General features: G+C 43.3%; 1 protein-coding gene across 6 annotated transcripts in view; it reads right to left on the minus strand.

The window, feature by feature from the left end:
- The window catches only part of IDE (insulin degrading enzyme), a 114,537-nt gene extending 93,558 nt beyond the window's left edge, over positions 1-20,979 (minus strand). Inside the window, exons 1-2 of one of the 6 annotated variants that reach the window (XM_021074000.1) lie at positions 20,470-20,631; positions 9,679-9,777 (exon numbers count right to left, since the gene is read on the minus strand). Coding sequence is in view for 2 of the 6 variants with exons in the window: in XM_001925381.7 (XP_001925416.3) it covers positions 20,470-20,567 (98 nt within the window). In the remaining 4 variants the exon portion in view is untranslated. Of the gene's footprint in view, positions 1-6,229; positions 6,252-9,678; positions 9,778-20,238; positions 20,258-20,469 lie in introns of those variants that run through there. The other 5 variants (XM_021074003.1, XM_001925381.7, XM_005671285.3 and 2 more) reach the window with 5 other exon arrangements.

Genomic DNA, 22,255 nt, shown 5'->3' on the forward strand with positions numbered 1-22,255 from the left:
ACCAGGTACTGCCTTGGTGAAGCTTTTTTACACCTGCTTTATAGCAGAGTGTAAAATTTAGTGTAGAGTTCTAACTTTATCATCGAAAAATAATAGATAAGTGCAACCAATTTAATCCACTTAAAATAAAGCCATGAAATAGCCTCATCAAAACACAGAAAGTTGTATGTATTAAACTCCCACCTATTTATTTTAAAAAATCTAAACCAGAAAGGGCTTAAGTAGTTGGGGGGGGGGGGGTAGACTGATAATGAAGGAGAGAGAGCTTTGCAGAAACCTCGCCCCTGAGTAAGCAATCAAGTGCACAAGCAAAGGAATCTGCTTTAGAAAGCAGCATTGCCTGGGCACTGGGACAGACTCTTACTGAATGCTCACTCAGTCAGTACTGTACACAGTACAAACTCTACAGAGATTATAACATCGATAAACCCCTTAGATCCTATTATTCCCATTTTTCCTGGATGGGGAAATTAAATCTCATAAAATTACTTGGCTAGGACTACAAAGGCATTAAATAAAAGAACTAAGATCCAAACCCAACTCTTTAGTCACCAAAGCACCATGCTCTCAGTCACTCCACCAAGCTAAAAGTTTATCTTTGGCATACAGACTAAACCCCTGGAAGGATACTCACAGAACTGTTCAGTATGGTTATCCATGGATAACAGACTATTAGATGGTCTTTATTCTTTGTACTTTTCAGGACAGTATAGAAAGAATCTTTAAAAAGATAAAATTTAATGGACTTGAAGTACTAGGCTCTGCTTACTAAATGCTTAAGCCCGAAGCGAACTTTTTGTTGTTTGCTTTTTTGGTGGCACCCACAGCATATGGATGTTCTGGAGCCAGGGATCAAATCTGAGCCACATCTACAACCTCAACCACCACTGTGGCAATGGCGGATGTTTAACCCACTGCACCAGGCTAGGGATCGAACCGGCAACACCAAAGAGACAAGCTGGATCCTTAATCCATTAAGCCTCAGTGGGAACTCTCAACCTTTTGTTGTTGTTGTTAACTTGCATCAGCTACATCACAATATAAAGCTAATTAATAAAGGAAAAATCTGAACTCCATTTTCATTCACAGTTGGTGCTGACAACTTGGTTTCCTTAAGAAATTAGTTTGTTGGGAGCTCCGATCATGGCGCAGCAGAAAAACAATTTCAACTAGGAAGCACAAAGTTGCAGGTCTGATCCCTAAACTTGCTCAGTGGGTTAAGGATCCAGCATTGCCGTGAGCTGTGGTGTAGGTCACAGACACTGCTCGGATCCAGCATTGCTGTGGCTCTGGTGTAGGCCAGGAGCTATAGCTCCAATTGGACCCCTAGGCTGGGAGCCTCCATATGCCATGGGTGTGGCCCTAAAAAGCAAAAAAAAAAAAAAAAAAAAAAAAAAAAGGAAAAGAAAAATGAAAAAAGGAATTACTTTGTTGGCTCACAACTGGGACAATTTCCAAATGAATTTTTTCAATGGTTTTTGATGTGAGGTAAAAGCTTTAAGCAGACAATGGAACAGAACCAACAGCCTAATTCTGGAACCTACTTTCTCATTCAACTGCTGACCTAATGCGGTTTGGCCCAACGTTGCTGTCAATTTTAGGATTCATTTTGTTTCTTTCTACAAATAGGATAAGAATGTTAGGTAGTAACAGCCTAGATTCTCAATTTTTTTTTTTTTTTTTTTAACAACAGATGCTATTCTATTAAGTTACAGGCTTAAAAACCTACCCCTCAAATCCCATCCGGGTGGCTGCCTACAACTTTGAAATTATACCCCTGTTGTTGTGTCCAAAGACAGTATAAATAAATACCTAACACTTTCTTCTCTTCATTGGACTGATGGCATTGTTATTGTTTTTAGTCCAGATTTGTTGAAAACCTAGCTACATGATGGAGACATACACATTATTTGCATTTCCTCATTTCATTCTCATCGCAAACTTATGAGGGAGGTATCATTACTGTCCCCATTTTGCTGATGAGGAAAAAGGCTTGAAGATGGCAATAACAATTACCAGGTCACACAGAGGTAAAAATGGCAAGAGTCCAGTCGTTGGGGCTCCAGAATCCCAATAGCAATGTAAGCAAAAAAATAATTATCTACATTCTCATCCAGTCCCAAAAGGATCCATATCAGAATGGACTCCTGGAATTCCCGTAGTGGCGCAGTGGTTAACAAATCCGACTAGGAACCATGAGGTTGCAGGTTCAATCCCTGGCCTTGCTCAGTAGGTTAATGATCCAGCATTGCTGTGAGCTGTGGTGTAGGTCACAGACGAGGCTCAGGTCCCACATTGCTGTGGCTCTGGTGTAGATCAGTGGCTACAGCTCTGATTAGACCCTAGCCTGGGAACTCCATATGCCGCAGGAGGGCCCTAGAAAAGGTAAAAAGACAAAAAAATAAAATAAAAATGAGAATGGACTCCTCCACAATACTATGACCAACCCACAAAAGCAATGTTCAAATACTCAAGACTATTAAGTAAAAGAGTGAACCCACTTTGTGTTGCCTCAGAGCAAAGCTAAGTTTAATGTTAACTAAGTTAACGGTGGGATGTGTAAGGAAGCTATCTATGATGCTTATGGAACCAATGAGCAATGAAAACAGCCCTCACTGACTAGGTTGTGTCGGGAGCGCCATGCCAGCGAGTATTAAAGTTGTAGCTTGAATACCATTCATTATGTGGTTCTTAAACTAAGAAAATATGCTTTCCTCTACTGAAATCTTACAGAAGTATAATTCTTAAAACTCAACTACTCTAGTTCAAGGTGAGCAGAACAAGTTAAGAGTCCCCACCTCGCCATCTCAGGGCCTCTTAATAGCAGTGATACTGCTAGGAATTCCCTAGACTCTGGCAAGTACAGTTTAAAAATGAATACAGAATTAAGAGTTCCTGCTGTGGTGCAGGTCACAGCTGCAGCTCTGATTCAATCTTTGGTCCAGAAACTCCCATATGCCTCGGGTAAGGCCAAAAAAGAAAAGAAAAAAAAATACAGAATCCCAACATGGATGAACCTTGAAGACATCAGGTTAAGTAAAATAAACCAGTCACAAAAGAACAAATAGTGTATGATTCCCCTTGTATGTGATATCAGAGTAGTCAAATTCAGAGACAGAAAGTAGAATGATAGTTGCCAGAGGGTAAAGGGAAGGAGTGTTGGGGAGTTACTGCCAGATACACAGTTCCAGTTTGGGAAAATGAGAAAGTTCTGGGGCTGGGTTGTGGTGATGGTTGTACAACAATGTAACTACACTGATGTGATACAGTTAGTGACACTGAAAGGTACACTTAAAAATGTATAAATGTCTCCCTAAAACAAATAAATTAATTAAATAAAATAAATAAAAGGAGTTCCCGGCGTGGCACAGTGGAAACAAATCCAACTAGGAACCATGAGGTTGCGGTTCGATCCCTGGCCTCGCTCAGGGGGTTAAGGATCCAGTGTTGCTGTGAGCTGTGGTGTAGGTTGCAAATGAGGCTCAGATCTAGCATTGCTTTGGCTCTGGCGTAGGCTGGCGGCTACAGCTCCGATTAGACCCCTAGCCTGAGAACCTCCATATGCCATGAGTGTGGCCCTTTAAAAAAAAAAAAAAAAAAGTATAAATGGCAAATCTTACGTATGTTTCACAATAAAAATAATAAAAATAAACCATTAAAATCAATCAGGGGAGTTCCCATTGTGGCTCAGTGGAAATGAATCTGACTAGCATCCATGAGGATGCAGGATCGATCCCTGGCCTTGCTCAGTGGTAAAGATCCGGCATTGCCATGAACTGTGGTGTAGGTCACAGATGTGGCTCAGATCCTGCATTGCTGTGGTTATGGTGTAGGCCAGCAGCTACAGCTCTGATTCAACCCCTAGCCTGGGAACTTCCATATGCTGTAAGTGTGGCCCTAGAAAGATTTAAAAAAAAAAAAATCAATTAGGATGTGGGTGTGCAAAAGAGAAAACACTAATGAGAGAAACTAACTGTATTATAAACAAACATATAAATCATACTAAAGAAGGTAGGAAAGAAATGAAACAATCTACCTAGAAAGTAGTATTTTGACTGGATACAATAAAGGTATAAAGGACTGTACATGAATGTTATGATATAGTTATTTTAAATGTTTCTTGGAAGAGGGAGTTCCCCTTCTGGCTCAGTGGGTTATGATCCCAACTATTATCCATGAGGATGTGGGTTCAATCCTTGGCCTTGCTCAGTGGCTTAAGGATCCGGTGTTGCTGTGAACTGTGGTATAGGTCACAGACATGGCTGGGATCTGGTGTTGCTGTGGCACAGGCCAGCAGCTGCAGCTCCGATTTGACCCCTAGTCTGCGAACTTTCATATGGCACAGATGTGGCCCGAAAAGCAAAAAAAAAAAAAAAAAAAAAAAAAAAAAGTTTCTTAGAGTTTCCTGGTGGCCTAGCCATTAAGGATCCAATGTTATCACCGCTGTGGGGCAAGTCTGAACCTGGGCTAGGAACTTCCACATGCCACAGAAAAGAAAAGAAAAATGCTTCTTACAGAGGTATAGGCAATTATGAAAATACTTTATATGTACACCAGAACTGATGAAATAAGTAAATAAACTGTCAATAATGATATCCAATATACTCATTGTTAGAGGAAGAAATTATAAGGAAAAAGAATAAAGTTTGTAATATTAAGTTGGAATCAGAGGTATTATCAATACAAACTCATATGAGCACACACATATACACACAGAGATATAGAAATATAAACATATCCATGTGTGGGGGTGGCTAGACCATCCACTGAAAGTAATGACACCGCAGTGACAGTCAGGAAATCCACTGCCCAGATCATGATCCCTTAACATCATTTTCCATTAAGAGGAATCAAGTAGTTGATTCCAGGGTTAGAGCAAAGAAAATACAATGTGAGTCTGAAACATCTTACAGTGACAGAAAGAAAGAAGTTCTCTAAAAAAGATGAGGATTTATTGAAAATACACAGGGGCCAACCCAAAGATGCTAATGGCCAAAGACAGAACAATTTCAGCAACAAATAAACAACTGACAGCAATGAATTTTAACACTAAATATTTTTGAGTTCATACTGATAAAAATAAGTAAATATGTAAACAAATGAGAGAAAAACAGCTCTCCCTCAGAGAATTACAATTAATAAGTAAAGAGAAATAATCACCATTATGTGCAGTAATAAATGTTGCAAAGAACTACGAGTGGATACTAAGAAGTAAAAAAGGATTTGCACAGTTTCAAAGCATCTCTTCTAAGATACTTATTTATCAACTATGAAGGTAAAGATATTAATTTCTAGTTCTTTTTTTTCTTTTAAGTGGCCACACCTGTGGCATATGGAGGTTCCCAGGCTAGGGTTCCAATAGGAGCTGCAGCTCCTGGCCTGCGCCACAGCAAAACTGGATCTGAGCCACAACTGTGACCTAGACCTCAGCTTACAGCAAATGCCGGATCCTTAACCCACTGAGCAATGACAGGGATAGAACCCATATCCTGAACCCACTGAGCCACAACAAGAACTGCATTAATTTCTTGTTCTTAATAATTATGCAATGTTTAAGTGTATTGTTTCTGCAACTGTCTTCTAAGTCTAAGATTAGTTCAAAACAAAATTTGGCCTCACCTGCGGCATTTGGAAGTTCCTCAACCAGGGATGGAACCTGCACCACAGCAGTGATTTGAGCCACAGCAGTGACTCACTAAGCCATGAGGGAACTCCAATGAAAAGCTTTTTAAAAATTAAAAATACATCTGTATCCAGACCCTCTACATCATCAAAAATAAAAAAGTTAATGCAAAGTTAGGTCTTTTTACAAACTCCATTTACAAATGTTAGGGTAGTTAACATAAAGGCTAGATATACCCCTGTTTCTGAGTGGGTGAGGAGAGCAGAACTGCTCTTGGTAGCCCAGCAACGTAGTTAGGCCTAATCAGGGTTAAGGAGGCATCATGCATACCTTTGAGGAAACAGCCTCAAGCAAGGTGTCAAAGCTCTAACACAATAAAAAGGGCAATGACTCCTGGGACAGCCAACACGGAGTAGTGGTACCCAGGAAGCACCTCAAAGGGCCTGGGGGCGGGGAGCAGGGGGAGAGGGGACAGCAATGATGAGATGTTAGTTACATTAAGGGGGATGGATTAAATAAGTATATTTATCAAGGATAGTAAGAACCAGGGTCCTCACTATCAAGCAAAGAATTATAAACATGGAAAGGAAAAAAGCTAAAATGTACCTTGTAGTTCCTGACTGGAAATGGAGGTTATCTGTGTGATTCATGGTTTTCAATATATAACTATAGGCAGATTGGAAATAAATATAGATGTTAACATGTGTCTCTGTATAGCATACGTATATCTATGTACCCCTATCTATAATAAATACCTATTTACATACATATATTTCTAGCTCTGTCTAGTAAGAGGGCCTAGAAGTAGCTATCCTCCTCTTTCTCCCCAAATAGCAATGAGTTACATTAAGTATCTAAAACTTGGTTTCTAAATTTTTTTTTGGCTTTTTTGGGTTGCACCTGTGGCTAGGGGTTGAATCGGAGCTGCAGCTCCTGGCCTGTGCCACAGCCACAGCAACACCAGATCCCAGCCATGTCTGTGACCTACACCACCGCTCACGGCAATGCCAGATCCTTAACCCACTGAGTGAGGCCAGGGATTGAATGCACATCCTCATGGATACTAGTTAGGTTCATTACCACTGAGCCACAATGGGAACTCCTGGTTTCTAAATTTTAATCTCCACTAGGGTTCCTTGGAGACATGGTTGATTCCAGGACTGGATCAGGGCAATGAGAGGATGAGCCTGGAACATCTTGCTGTACCAAAAAATAAGAAAATACTAAAAGGAGGATGGGGAGTTCCTGTCGTGGCACAGTGGTTAACGAATCCAGCTAGGAACCATGAGGTTTCGGGTTCGGTCCCTGCCCTTGCTCAGTGGGTTAACGATCCGGCGTTGCCGTGAGCTGTGGTGTAGGTTGCAGACGCGGCTCGGATCCCGCGTTGCTGTGGCTCTGGCGTAGGCCGGTGGCTGCAGCTCCGATTCAACCCCTAGCCTGGGAACCTCCATATGCCGAGGGAGCGGCCCAAGAAATAGCTAAAAAGACAAAAAAAAAAAAAAAAAAAAAAAAAAAAGGAGGATGGGTGTTAAATGGATACAGGAGCCAGCTTAAGAGGGACAGCCCGTCCGAGACAACTTGAGCTTAAGATTAAATAATGATAGTAACAGATTAAAATTGTTTAAATAAAACAGTATATCCTAAGTCCAACTGATATAAATAAGTTAAAAGTTTGAGGAGGAACATTATATTTATGTAGTTTTAAAGTATCCCCCTGAAGATGCTTACAACAAAGAAAAAAGAGTATCTTTACAGTGGAAAAGCCTGAGACGAACTACCTTAAAGTAATCAAAGTAATTATAACCAATAAAGGACAAATCAAAACTGAGTGCCAACTGATAGGATAATGAAAATATAGATAACATTGATTTAGTGATATTTCTCCCAAAGCTGGGTAACCTGCATTCAGTAATCAAATAGTGTGGTCTGGATAAAGTCAGACTTACATATTAATGGAACAGATTAAAAGTTCGGAAAAAACTCTCACCTTTATAATCATTAATTCTGACAAGATCTCCTGGATTCCTCCATCTGCCCCCCACCCCAATACCCAAGCAAAACTGAAAAATCTTTTTTTTTTTTTTTTTTTTTTGCCTTTTCTTGGGCCACTCCTGTGGCATATGGAGGTTCCCAGGCTAGGGATCCAATCGGAGCTGTAGCCGCCAGCCTACGCCAGAGCCACAGCAACGCGGGATCCGAACCGTATCTGCAACCTACACCACAGCTCATGGCGACACTGGATCCTTAACCCACTGAGCAAGGCCAGGAATCAAACCCGCGACCTCATGGTTCCTAGTCGGATTCGTTAACCACTGTGTCACGACGAGAACTCCTGAAAAATCTTCTTTCTACCTGACTTCTGCAGACACTCTCCTTGATTCTTTGTCAATCTCTGCCTGCATTTCAACTGTATTTCAAAAAGCAGATTAGTCATCCAAAAACACAACTTACGTATGTCATTCTGCTACTCAAAAGGTATCTGAGGCTCTCGACTTCTTCAGGATAAAATCTCACTTCTTCTTGATTATAGTCTGAATTGCCCTGCTTCTGAGCCTTTGCTATTACCATTACTTCCATCTGAAATACTCTCTCTTCCCCTTCTCTGTTCATCCAAATTTTACATTTCCTTCGAAAACATTTGCTCAGGAGTTCCCGTCGTGGCGCAGTGGTTAACGAATCCGACTAGGAACTATGAGGTTGTGGGTTCGATCCCTGGCATTGCTCAGTGGGTTAAGGATCCGGTGTGGCCATGAGCTGTGGTGTAGGTTGCAGATGTGGCTCGGATCCTGCATTGCTATGGCTCTGGTGTAGGCCGGTGGTTACAGCTCCGATTAGACCCCTAGCCTGGGAATCTCCATGTGCCATAGGAGCAGCCCCAGAAAAAGGCAAAAAGACAAAAAAAAAAAAAAAAAAAAAAAATTTGTTCAAATACTGTATTTTCTGTGAAGCCCCCCTGTAGAGGAGCATCTGAACAGAGAGCAAACACTGCAAATAATCTGAGCAATACCGAGTCAAGCAAGGAGACCAGTGGGACTGGATAGAAGAGAGTATTTTGGAAACAAGATCAGAGAGAGAGGTAAGGAAAGGCCAGAGCCCAAAGAGCCTCCCTGACCATTATAAGGGCTTTAAGTCTGAGCAAAACAGGGATCAACTGCAAGGTATTCAATATTCCGAAGCCAAGATCTGGGACTTGGATTTCAGAAAGATCATGCTGTCAGCGGTGACAAGAACATGCTGAGTTGTATGAGTTCTCTGTATAACTCTATCAGATTTATCATTTCACTGCAGCATGATTTACACTAGTCAAGTTATGGAAGTAACCTAAGTGCACTTTAATAGATGAATAAAGAATATGTCATATATTATATATACATAAAATCACACAATGGAATACTGCTCAAACATAAAAAAGAATAAAATTTTGTCATTTGCAACAACATAGATGGACCTATAGGGTGTTATGTTAAAAACAGAATCACAGGGAGTTCCCATCGTGGCTCAGGGGAAACGAATCTGACTAGTTATCCACGAGGATGCAGGTTCGATCCCTGGCCTACTCAGTGGGTTAAGGATCCAGTGTTGCTGTGAGCTGTGGTGCAGGTCGCAGACGCAGCTCGGATCCCTTGTTGCTGTGGCTGTGGTGTAGGCCAGCGGCTACAGCTCTGATTTGACCCCTAGCCTGGGAACCTCCATATGCTATGGATGTGGCCCTAAAGAGACAAAAAAAAATTAAATTAAAATTTAAAAAAAAATCATAGATACAGAGAATAAACATGTGGCTGCCATTGGGGAAAGGACTGAGGGGAAGAAAGAAATAGGTGAGGGAGATGAAGAGGTTCAAAATAAATGAGTTGCAAAATAAATGAGTCATGGGTATGAAATATATAGTACAGGGATTCAACAATTATGTAATATCTTTGTATGATGAGATGATAACCAGACTTACCATGGTGATCATTTTGAAACATACAGAAATATCAAATTGCTATGTTGTGTAACAGGAACTAACATAGTGTTGTAAGTCAATTATACTTCAAAAACAAATAAAAAAACACAGAAAAAGAGATCAGAGGAGCTCCTGCTGTAGTGCAGTGGGTTAAGAATCCAAATGCAGCAGCTTGGGTTGCCGGGGAGACATGGGTTCCATCCAGGCCCTGTGCAGTGGGTTAAAAGGATCGGGTATTGCTGCAGCTGTGGCTCAAGTTCAATCCCTGGCCCAGGAATTTCCACATGCCATGGGTATGGCCATTGAAAAACAAAAATACAATAAATTTTAGCATGATTTTAAAAAAAAGAGAGATCAGGGAGTTGCCATTGTGGCTCAGTGGTAACAAATCCATCTAGTATCCACGAGGATGTGGGTTCAATCCCTGGCCTCACTCAGTGGGTTAAGGACCCAGTGTTGCCTTGAGCTATGGTGTAGGTTGCAGACACAGCTCTAATCACAAGTTGATGCGGCCATGGTGTAGGCCAGCAACTACAATTTGACCCCTAGCCTGCGAGTTTTCATATGTTGTTGGTGTAGCACTCCTCACCCCACTCACCCCCCAAAAAAAGAGAAAGAGAGATCAGAGTTGTGGTTACCAGAAGAAGAGGGATGTGGGAAGGGAGAACTGGATGAAGGCAGTCAAAGGTACAAACTTACAAACTTCCAGTTATGGGATAAATAAGTACTAGGAGTGTAATGTACAACATGATATAGTTAACACTGTTCTATGTTATATATGAAAGTCATTGAGAGTAAATCCTAAGAGTTTTCATCACAAGGAAAAAAATTTTTTTTCTATTTCTTTAGTTGTGTATCTATATGAGATGATGGATGTTCTGCAAATTTACTGTAGTAATCACTTCATGATGTTTGTCAGTCAAATCAATATGCTGTATACCTAGGACTTATACCCTGCTGTATGTCAATTATATCTCATTAAAACTGCAAGAAAACAAATAAATTGAAATCTGCAATGAACAATCAAAAGGAAGGAAGGAGGGAAAAGAAGAAAAGTTGTGTCTTTTTTAATCTAAGTTCTGCAAAGGATCTCTTCAAAAGTTTGTTGATTTAACCATGTGTTAATCTGTAAAATCATTTAATTCTTTCCTACTTAGAATCATACAATTATAGGAGTGCCCGTGGTGGCACAGCAGAAACAACACGACTAGGAACCATGAGGTTGCAGGTTCAATCCCTGGCCTCACTCAGTGGATTAAGTAAGGATCCAGCATTGCCGTAAGCTGTGGTGTGGGTCGCAGACTCGGCTCAGATCTGGCATGGCTGTGGCCAGCAACTGTAGTTCCAATTAGACCTCTAGCCTGGGAACCTCCATATGCCATGGGTGCGGTCCTAAAAAGACAAAAAAAAAAAAAAAAGATCCTACAATTCTAGAGCTGGATGGAGGAACAGAAGTCATTCATATATCTCTCACAATTTTGCAGATTTATTCTACAAATGTGTTGATCATACTAAAACTCAGATCTACACCTGTTTAGGAAATAGAAGATCTTTTTTTTTTTTTTTTTAATAGCTGCACCTGTGGCATATGGAAGGTCCATGGCTAGGGGTCAAATTGGACCTGTAGCTGCAGGCCTACACCACAGCCACAGCAAAACTGCAACACTGGATCTGAGCCACATCTGTGAGCTATGCCACAGCTTATGGCAACACCACATCCTTAACCCACTAAGACAAGCAAGGGAAAAGAGGAGTTTCTGTCGTGTCTCCATGGCTTACCAACCCATCTAGTATCCATGAGAATGCAGGTTTGATCCCTGGTCTCAGTGGATTGAGGATCCGGCATTGCCTCGAGCTGCAGTGTAGGCTGCAAATGCGGCTTGGAACTTATATTGCTATGGCTGTGGTGTAGGCCAGCAGCTGTAGCTCCAATTAGACCCTTAGCCTGGGAACTTGCATATGCTGCAGGTGCAGCCCTAAAAAGCAAAAAAAAAGAAAGAGAGAAATCAAGGAATAACAGTATAGCATATTATCCGGAAATATTAAAATAAATTTCAAAATAAATTGTTCAGGGAGTTCCCGTGGTGGTGCAGCAGAATCAATACGACTAGGAACCATGAGGTTGCAGGTTCGATCCCTGGCCTTGCTCAGTGGGTTAAGGATCCTGCGTTGCCATGAGCAATGGTGTAGGTGGCAGACACAGCTTGGATCCCGCATTGCTGTGGCTGTGGCATAGGCCAGAAGCTACAGCTCCAATTAGACCCCTAGCCTGGGAACCTCCATGTGTCTCAGGTGAGGTCCTAAAAAGACAAAAAGACCAAAAAAATAAATGAATAAAAATTAAATAAAATACAATTGATTTGCAATGTGCCAATTTCTGCTGTATTGCAAAGTAACTCAGTCATACATATATACACATTCTTTTTTTATATCATAACCTGAACTTGAGACTTTGTTGTTATACTACAAAGGAAACTAGAGCTACTTGAAAAATTAAAACTAGTAAGAGCACCAACTGATTATAAATATTGATATGTATCAGATGAGCTGTCAAAGGAATATTCTTTATCTATCATTTCATAAAACAACTATATAATCTTTACTGCCAGCAACTCGGTTTCACTAGCATCGTCACTCCAATTGACTATGAGAAACTGACTATTATCAGAGCCATAGTACAGCTAGAGAGCAAGGCATATGGAAGTTCCCAGACTAAGGGTAAATTGAGCTACAGCTGCCAGTCTACGCCACAGCCACACCAAGTGGGATCCAAGCCATGTCTGCAACCTACATCACAGTTCACAGAAAGCTGGATCCTTAACCCATTGAGCAAGGCCAGGAATTGAACTCACCTCCTCATGGATGCTAGTTGGGTTTATTACCACTGAGCCACAATGGGAACTCTGAGATTAGAGTCTTCATAAACAGAAGGTCTCAGATTCACAGAGGTAGTAGGAACTTTAAAGATGATCTCGTCTAACATCCACAACCACACAGTGAAGCTAATGGAAAACCAAGACTAGAATCCAGGTGAATTGAGCCTTTGTACCCAGGAGCTCTTTTCTACCACACTGTCCTATCCCTTTTCAAAACAATTTAGTTGCTATGAATAACTCAGAACTGCAAGAAATCTTGGAAATACACTCCAACCTCTAATTTCTTTATCATAAAAAACACATACAGATACCAGTTATTGGCTACATTGACATTTAGAGTATAGAAATGGCAAATTCTAAGCAAAAATTGAATCATGTTTATGACTCGGGCTTCCTACTTCCAGGAGCCCATGTCCCTGACAAATACATCCAACAAATACTGAACTCCTACTATGTGCTAGACACTGTGCTAGGTGACAGGGATAGCATTTCAGGGGACCCTTGCTCCATGTCCTAAAATCAAATAGCCCGTAATGCCAGGCAAAGGATCATCAAAATCTTTTAATTGAACTCTTCCCTGAGCTACCAATCTACAAACCGGATCATCATTTTGGTTTTCTTTCTGGTTGTTTAAGGACTACTCTGTCTTGTCCGCTGCCATGAGGGGCCTCGAGTTATCCAAGTTCCCAATAAAGCCAGCTCTGAAGTGCCAATAAAACTGCATCACTGTGCCCTACTGCTGCAGCTGACCAACCTGTTCTCTTAGTATGCCTTCAGAAACCAGCCACCCACCAGGCAGCACTGACATCTCACCTGGCTGGACCTCTTCCCACTGCCTGCAGCTGAATCTCCCCACAAGAGCCTTCCCTACCCCAGTGGTGTCTCCTACCTAATTTCTTTTCTTTTCTTTTTTTTTTTTTCTTTTGCTTTCTAGGGCCGCACCTGCAGCATACAGAGGTTCAGAGGCTAGAGGTCTAAGTGCAGCTACAGCTACTGGCCTAAGCCACAACCACGCCAGATCCCAGCCTTATCTGCAACCTACAGCATAGCCCACAGCAACACTGGATCCTTAAGCCACTGAGCGTGGCCAGGGATCAAACCCGAAACCTCATGGCCCCTAGTCAGATTTGTTTCTGCTGTGCCACGACAGGCACTCCTCCTACCTAATTTCACAGTCACTAAGGCCTTAAGCCTCTTTGATTCCTCCATCCCCACCACAATACCCATTCAAAACTGTCAAACCTTCTTTCTACATGACTTCCGCAGACACTCTCCTTTCCTTGTTATTTGCACAATTTCTTGATTCTTTGTCAATCTCTGCCTGCATTTCAACTGTATTTCAAAAAGCAGATTAGTCATCCAAAAACACAACTTACGTATGTCATTCTGCTATTCAAAAGGTATCTGAGGCTCCCAACTTCCTTTAGGATAAAATCTCACTCTTCCTTGATTATGGTCTGAATTGTCCTGCTTCTGAGCCTTTGCTATTACCATCCTTCCATCTGAAATACTCTCTCTTCCCCTTCTCTGTTCATCCAAATTTTATATTTCCTTGAAAAACATCTGCTCACGTCATGGCGAAGCGGAAATGAATCCAACTAGGGACCATGAGGTTGCAGGTTCGATCCCTGGCCTCACTCAGTGGGTTAAGGATCCAGTGTGGCCATGAGCTGTGGTGTAGGTCACAGACACAGCTCGGATCTGGCATGGCTGTGGTGTAGGCTGGCAGCTGTAGCTCTGATTAGACCCCTAGCCTGGGAACCTCCATGTGCCGCGGGAGCAGCCCTAACACCCCCCCCCCAAAAAAACTACTCAAATACTGTGTTCTCTGTGAAGCCCCCCTGATCTCACTGATAGAGGAGCATCTGAGCAAAGAGCAAACACTGCAAATAATCTGAGCAATACCGAGTCAAGCAAGGAGACCAGTGGGACTGGATAGAAGAGAGTATTTTGGAAACAAGATCAGAGAGAGAGGTAAGGAAAGGCCAGAGCCCAAAGAGCCTCCCTGACCATTATAAGGGCTTTAAGTCTGAGCAAAACAAGGATCAACTGCAAGGTATTCAATATTCCGAAGCCAAGATCTGGGTCTTGGATTTCAGAAAGATCATGCTGTCAGTGGTGACAAGAACAAGCTATATGTAGAGAGGCAAGTACGGAAGAAAAGAAACTGGTTAAGAGGCTACTGTAGTAACCTGGGTGAGAGGGTGTGATTAGAACCAGGGTGGTGGCAGTGAGCAGAGTCTAAATCTGGATATATATGCTGGGAGAGGCACATGAAAACAAAAAAAGGAGTTAAGGATGATTCCAAGTTGCTAGCCTACACCAAGTGGAAGACCAGCAATGTCATTAACTGGGATAAGGGAGAAAACTGGCAGGGGTAGGTTTGGAAGTAGAAGATTTGAAGACAGGTTGTAGACCTAAGTTTAAGAGCATATTGGAGTTCCAAAAGAAAATGGTGAGTAGGAAATTTATTACCTAAATCTGAAATTCAAGGGGGTCCTAGCAAGAGATACACACTTGGGAACTGTGAGAATACAGATCAGGCTAGTTTCATAAAACTTCTGTGATGATGGATATGTTCTATATCCGCACTGCCCCATAAGGCAGCCACAGGCCACATATGACTTGAAATGTGGATAGGGTGACTAAGGAACTGAACTGTTAATTTTAGTTAATGTACATTTAAATAAGCATATGTGGTTACTAGCTACAAACTGTACAAAGCATATATAAGTGGATGAAATCCCTGGTGAATGTGGGTAGAAAAGACTAGGTACTAGGGCAAGCCAGCCACGTGGGCTATTTGTGATAGGAAAAAAAATCGAAACAACTCAAATCTCTATCAACAACAGAATAGAAAAAAATTAGTGGCATATTCACATAGGATTGCCATTCAACAGTGAACACATACATCTATGTGAATGAATCTCAAAAGCAACGTGAAACAAAAAAGTAACTCAGAGATGAACATTTTCCATAAAGGCCAAAAGCAAAATTAAACAATGTATTGTTTAGGAATATATTAAGATTGATAAAGCAATAAAGAAAAATCAAGAGAATGAAGAGTTCCCATTGTGGCTCACTGTGGTTAAGGACCTGACCTAGTCTTCATGAAGATGGAGGTTTGTCCCTGGCCTCACTCAGCTAAGGATCCAGCACTGCCACAGGTTTTAGTCTAAGTGACAGATGTGGTTTGGATCCTGTGTTGCTGTGGCTGTGGTGTAGGCCTCAGCTGCAGCCTGGTTCCACCCCTAGCCCAGGAACTTCCATATGCCACAGGTGTGGCCGTAAAAAAAAAAAAGAGAGAATTATTATCCAAATATAGGAAAACATTCTCTCTCTAGGGGAGAGAGAAAGTTGCAAGTGGGGAGGGGAACACAGAGGGCTTCAAAGTTACTGGAAATTTCCTAAACTAGATGGTGAGTACACAGGTGTTCATTTTATTATTCTTCTTTGTTCTATACAGTCTAGCATATATAATATTAAATAATTAAAAGAATAAAAAATATGAGGCAGTAAGTATATGGTTAAATGTCAAATGGCTATTTCAAAATCTCTTTAAATCATTAAGTTCAGAAAAAGGAAAGCTAACTGTATGACCTGTATAAAGTCTAAAAAGAAGGTAAGATTTAGTCATATAAAGAAAAGAGGAAAGGGCATTCTAGAATTGGGAATGAACAGGTCACGTGTAAGAATCAGTAAATTACTGAGTCTGATGAGAGAAGAAGAAAGTTAGGTTTAAAAGTTGGGCTAAGGCCAGCTTAGGAGATGCTTAAATGCTGGGTCAATAGGTTTGCATTTGGGAGTTCCCTGGTGGTCTAGTGGTTTGGACTTGGTGCTTTCACCCCTGTAGCCTGGGTTCAATCCCTGGTCTAGGAACTGAAATCCCACATCAAGCTGCTGCTCACCATTGCCAAAAACTAATAAGATTTTTTAAAAAAGGATGGACTTAATCCTGAAATAGTGTAGAATTACTGGTGGTAATTCTAAGACAATGGCTTGAGGAAAGTATTACATTAGTGGGATGAATCTGATAATAAGGATCAACTAACAGGGAGACAGGAGACTGGAAAATCAGTTATAAAACTTGTAGATATGACATGTCAGGGAAGATTTATTATGGCTGAACCAGGATTGTGATGGATGATCAAGTTTACTCCAAGGAACTTTAGGATGTAAGAGTCAAGAAAGTTTGCTTTAGGGAATAGGCGGCGTAGGGAAAAGAAGGGTTCAAAGATTACTCCAATTTTCAAGCTAAACTCAAAAAATTATAACATCGAACCTGTATTCAAAACTAGGAAAATCAACAAGTTCCTTTTAGGTGCAGTGGGTTAAGGATCCACTGTTTGCCACAGCTGTGGTAGAAGCTGAAACTACAGCCAAGGGTTTGATTCCTGGCCCTGGGAACCTCCATGTGCCTCAAGTGCAGCCAAAACAAAAAACGAAACCAAAAAAAACTAGGAAAATTAACAGAGAAAACCAGTTTTGAAGAAAGACCACTCATTCACGGGATAAATATGTCAGGAAGGGTGATACCTTTCCCTTAAGGAACAGCTTGTGAGTACTGCCTTTTTTTTTTTCTTTTTAGGGCTGCACCTGCAGAATATGGAAGTTCCCAGGCTAGGGGTCAAATCTCAAATCACAGCTGCAGCTGCCAGCCTACACCACAGCCACAGCAATGCCAGATCCCAGCCACATCTACAACCTACACTGCGGCTCGCAGCAACGCCAGATCCTTAACCCACTGGGCAAGGTCAGGGCTCGAATCCACATTCTCATGGATACCAGTCAGGTTCTTGACCCTCTGAGCCACAATGGGAACTCCCACTTCTTTTTTTAAGTTACATACTTTTTTTTTTTTTTTTGTCTTTTTAGGGCCACACATGCAGGATATGGAGGTTCCCAGGCTAGGGGTCCAAATGGAGCTGAAGCTGCCAGCCCTCACCACAGCCACAGCAACACACTGAACCTCTGGGTACCTTTTGAGGAGGTCTAAAATAGTAACAGAAAAATGGAAAAGAAACCAATTCTCAAGAAAACATACACTGAACTTCTGCTCCCCACATTACTCCCTGATGTGACTGTTCCCAACTCTAAATTTTAAGGCAGATAGGCAGATTGTAACTTTATTCTGTGTGGCTAAGGCTAAAGATATTCAAAGGCATCCTGCCCTTTTAAACTGTTAAAACACACCGTTCTGGTTAAAGTAGTTTAAAAGCCTGAATCTCAATAGTTAATCCCACCTGCTGGCATACCACTGTTTCTTTTTTCTTTTTCTTTTTTTTTTTTTTTTGCTATTAGGGCCACACCTGTGGCATATGGAGTTGCCAGGCTAGGGGTCGAATCTGAGCTGTAGCTGCCGGCCTACACTACAGCCACAGCAACGCTGGATCTGAGCCTCGTCTGCGACTTACATCACAGCTCACGGCAACACCGGATCGTTAACTTACTGAGTGAGGCCAGGGATCGAACCCTCAACCTCATGGTTCCTTCACCGCCGAGCCATGACAGGAACTCCATACCACTGTTTCTTAAAAGCCTGTAGAACAGATAAATGTAACATAGAGCTGCCTGCAAAATGAGACAGATGCTCAGGTGTTTTAAGTGGTTGCCAGGGAATAGGCTATTACCTCCAGGTTCCCCCAGTTCAGGTAATCTGCAGAGTCCCAGCTTACCCAATATGGCTGAAAAGAACAATGAGAGTGCTTTGTAAATGTACTGATCTTAATTCAAATGCCGTAAGACCACCTCTTGCTCAAGAGGTTAGAACAGGAAATAAATGCCCAAACACTGGCAGAGGCAGTATAAAATAGCAGTTAAGAGCTCATATTTGGGCACCAGACAGACATGAGTAAAAGCCCAGCTCTTCCAGCAAATTGCTACGTAACCGCCTCTGTTAACACATTCTTCCTACTATGAGGAATAGGACTGATTTCCTTCCTTAAGATCTGAAATATGTGGTAACTACACATGCACTCATGTTAACATGTTCCTTCCTAAAACTACACCCCGATCCCTTTGATTCAACCTGCATTTTCCTTACCACCTCAGCCACTAATTTACAGTGTAGTGCTTTATAAACAGTTGATCTCATTTATTATGCTTTGAATCTCTAATTTCCCTCTCTGAGAACAATCTTATTTGAAAGCTCTGGTTGTTCAACCCATGCCCTAGACTTCATCAATGAAAGTGAAGAACAGTGTGAGAAAACCGGAGAAGACAGAATTGTAAATAGGACATATACAAACCTTTTAGTTGCATAAAACTTAAAATTGATGCCTTCTTTAAAATTACAAATCTGTACACTGGAGACAAGATGGAGCAAAATACAGCCTATTAACAATTAAAAACAAAGTGTTCTGACATGAAGGAGGACCAGGGAGGTACCCCACCTGTGCTCAGCATCTCCACTTCCCTAAATTCAGGGATCTTTTTCCATGCTGTAATGGATTTTGTGGTGTAGTGGGAAATAGAAGAGGGAAAGTTCCACAGATTCTTCATTTACATTAGGCTTTCTTATTATCTTTACTACTATCCTAGTTCAGGCAGTAGAAACCAAGTCCCAAGCAGTTTCTCTGCCTCAGGTCTCTCCACTCCCTTACAATCCTGCACACAGCCACCAAACTAATTTCCTAAACTACCAGTTCATTACATCACTTCCCACCTCAAAAATTTTGATGGCTCCCTACCTACTATTCTCTGGAAAAGCTGCAACTAAAAGCCAAAGCCCGGGCTAGCACGATCCTACTTTTATAACACAAGACTTGTTTCCTCCTAATGTCCCCAAGTAAATTCTCTAAGGGTCCAACTAGACTAATCTGCTCACTGTTCTCCCAACACGGACCAACTAACCTGCACACCTAGGCTAGACTATACCCACCCCTGCCCACCTTCTGCCCTTCCTTCAAAGGCCAGCCCAGACCCCTCTCCCATCTCTGCTCCGCAGCGAGCTCCTAAGACACGTCCTGCCAGTCTTCTGATTCTCTCAAACACACCGTTTTTTTTGCTGGCTACACTCTTCTGGCATCTTAATTCGCTCCAACCACTCTGAATGCAGACCACGTTCCTTACACAGAGGGTCATCACTGTGCCCTGCCTTTAGTAGATCCTGGATATTTTTTAAACCAGAGGAGGGGTTCAAATCTGATGTATCCAAGTTAGGCAAGACAAGACTACCCAGCTTTGCCAATTCCTGTTTTTTCACAGTAAAGGGTATATTCAGCGTTCGCTACAAGACTGAAAATTTCCCGTATACACAGAGTAGCCAAGAGGAGAGAGCACGCCACCGGATGGCAAAAAAAACGTGCGTCCCATCCCGGTTCGTGCCACAACCTGCAATTGTGGGGAAATCACACAATCTCTCCGGGCCTCGGTTCTCAGGTGTGAAACAAGGGAGCTGCTGTGAAGGATCCTACGCATCTTCCGGCTCCCAAATTCTCCCTACAGGAAAGCCAACACTGGGCTACTCACTAAGTGCAGGCAGGCAAACTTTTACAGATCCCAATGCAGGGATTTCCTTATAATAGTGGAAACTCAGTTCGCACAGGAAAAAGCACGGCTGGGAAGAAGGTGAGAAGCGGTCGTCCTGGACTCGAATTCCTTTACCTCACGGCAAGGGACCGTCAGCCTCGGGTTCCCAGCCCCTCACTGGCAGACTCCCCCTGCCCCGAAGCGGCGCGGCCCAGCGCGGCTCCCGGGAGCGGGCCGGGGTGACTCGGCGCCCGTGCGCCAAGCCCCCCGCACTTGTGACACACGCCCCGTGACCCCGGGTCACAGCCTCCGTCCGCCCTCACCAGTCCGTAGGACGCCCTCCTCTCGGGCCAGACTCCTCGCTCTCTCCCCTCCAGCCACCCTTCTGGGCCCCAGGCGGCCTCAACACGGCCGTCCCGGCCCCGGCCCGCAGGACGGGGCGGCGTGAGGAGCGGCGGCGGCGGCTTTAAGTGCTGAATCACCACTTTGCAACCCGAGCTCCAAACCGCCGTGACCCACGGGCCCCGAGGGCCCGGACGCTCCGCTCCGCTTACCCACAGAGGCGCTCCAGGGGCGGCAGGCGTGCGCCGAGGACGGAGCGGAAGGTGCTGGGCAGCGCGGGGTGCAGCAGCCACGCTAGCCGGTACCGCATACCCCAGCGCAGCCGCCGGGATCACCGCGAACGCTTCCTTCTTGCGCCGGAGCCGGCCTTGCTCACTGCGCATGCTCAGTACGCAGCGCCGCGCCGCCTCCCGGGAGCCGCCGAACCGCGGTCTCTCCGGGTTTTGCCGGGAGCCCGACAGGGGCGGGGACGGCGGGCGGCCAAGGCCGGAGCTAGCGGGCTGGAAGGAGTCTCGCCGGGTGCTGCGGCAACCCAGCCACCAGGCTTCCCTGGGCGGGGAAGAGTCCGGCTGGGTCACGGCGGGCGCACGCGTAAGGGGAGCGATGTGTATCTGGCTGTGTTAGTGGAGGACTGGGAGCTCATGAATACCGTGAGGGCACAAGGGGCGGTGTTTCCCCAGGCGCCCCCGTTGGCTGTCGGCAGCAGCAGTACAGGTGTTGGAACAAGGTCAGCCGACTAGGCGACCTCACGGAAAACCAATCCGCGGCGGCGCGCGGCCCGCGGGCTCCCTCTAGAGCTCGGTAAGGGCGTGGACTGCGGGGTAGGGGCGAGGGAGAAGTTAGACCGAGGGTCCCTGAGAGGGAGGCCGGCACCCTGGATTTCCATCTGGGAAACCGGCAAAGTGGAGATGGGACAGGCTACAGCAAAATCAGACATTCGTGGGTTTACAAATCCAGAATAGAAACTACCATTCTGTGCTACTACTATATTTAAAAAAAAACAAACGCTCACGCATGAATGTAGTACTCCTACTGTTGTCAATGTATTTCAGTCCCTTTTTGCATCTGAGAACAATTTAATAGTTACAAATCTCACTTTCTGTTACATTCTTTTACTGGGGTCTTTAAGGAGAGCTCAATTAGGGTTAGCAATTTCCTGGTTTAAGTGCTTTTAAGTTGCTGATGTGGCAGACGAAGACTGCAGCCAAAAACAGTGCTTTGAATACTATTATTGCTTCAAATGGGAATTCAGGAGAAGGATCCTTTAAGGGGTTGCTTCATCAAAGAGGTACTCGGGGATCTTTTTTTCTTTTTTCCCCCCACCGCACCCATGGCATATGGAAATTCCCAGGCCCGGAATTGAGTCCAACCTGCATCTGTGACCTACACTACAGCTACAGCAACCCAGGATCCTTAACCCATTGCACCACAGTGGGAACACCTGGGAAATCCTTTCTATCATATAGTTTCAGCTAAAGGCAAATCTTGGAGGGATGAAAACCGAGGTAGCAAAGAAGAACTAATCCTAGTGCGTGTAAGGTAAAAATTCCACACTGTTACATTTTAGCTCCAGCCCATCTATCTGTATTGGCTTCCCGTGGATGCCATAACAAGTTACAACAAAATTAGTGACTTAACAGAAATTTTTTCTCTCACAGTCGGAAGGCCAGAAATCCAAAATCAGGATGTTGGCAGGGCTGCACTCCCTACAGAAGATCTTAGGGGAGAAACTCTGCTTTGCCTCCTTCAGCTTCTTTTTGGCTTGAGGCCGTATCACTCTAATGTCTGTCTCCACCTTTACAATGCCTTCTTCTCTGTGTGTCTTGTCTTCTTTTGTCTCACAAGGACATTTGTCATTGGATTTATAGCACAATCAGGTAATCCAGGATGACCCCATCTCATCCTTATCTTAATTACTTCTGCAAAGATAATTTTAACAAATAATAACACTTGAAGTCTCCTGGGATTAGGACCTAGACATTTCTTTTGGGGAGCCAT

Source organism: Sus scrofa, chromosome 14 (genome assembly GCF_000003025.6).
Source record: "Sus scrofa isolate TJ Tabasco breed Duroc chromosome 14, Sscrofa11.1, whole genome shotgun sequence".
In the NCBI taxonomy this organism is placed as follows: domain Eukaryota; kingdom Metazoa; phylum Chordata; class Mammalia; order Artiodactyla; family Suidae; genus Sus; species Sus scrofa.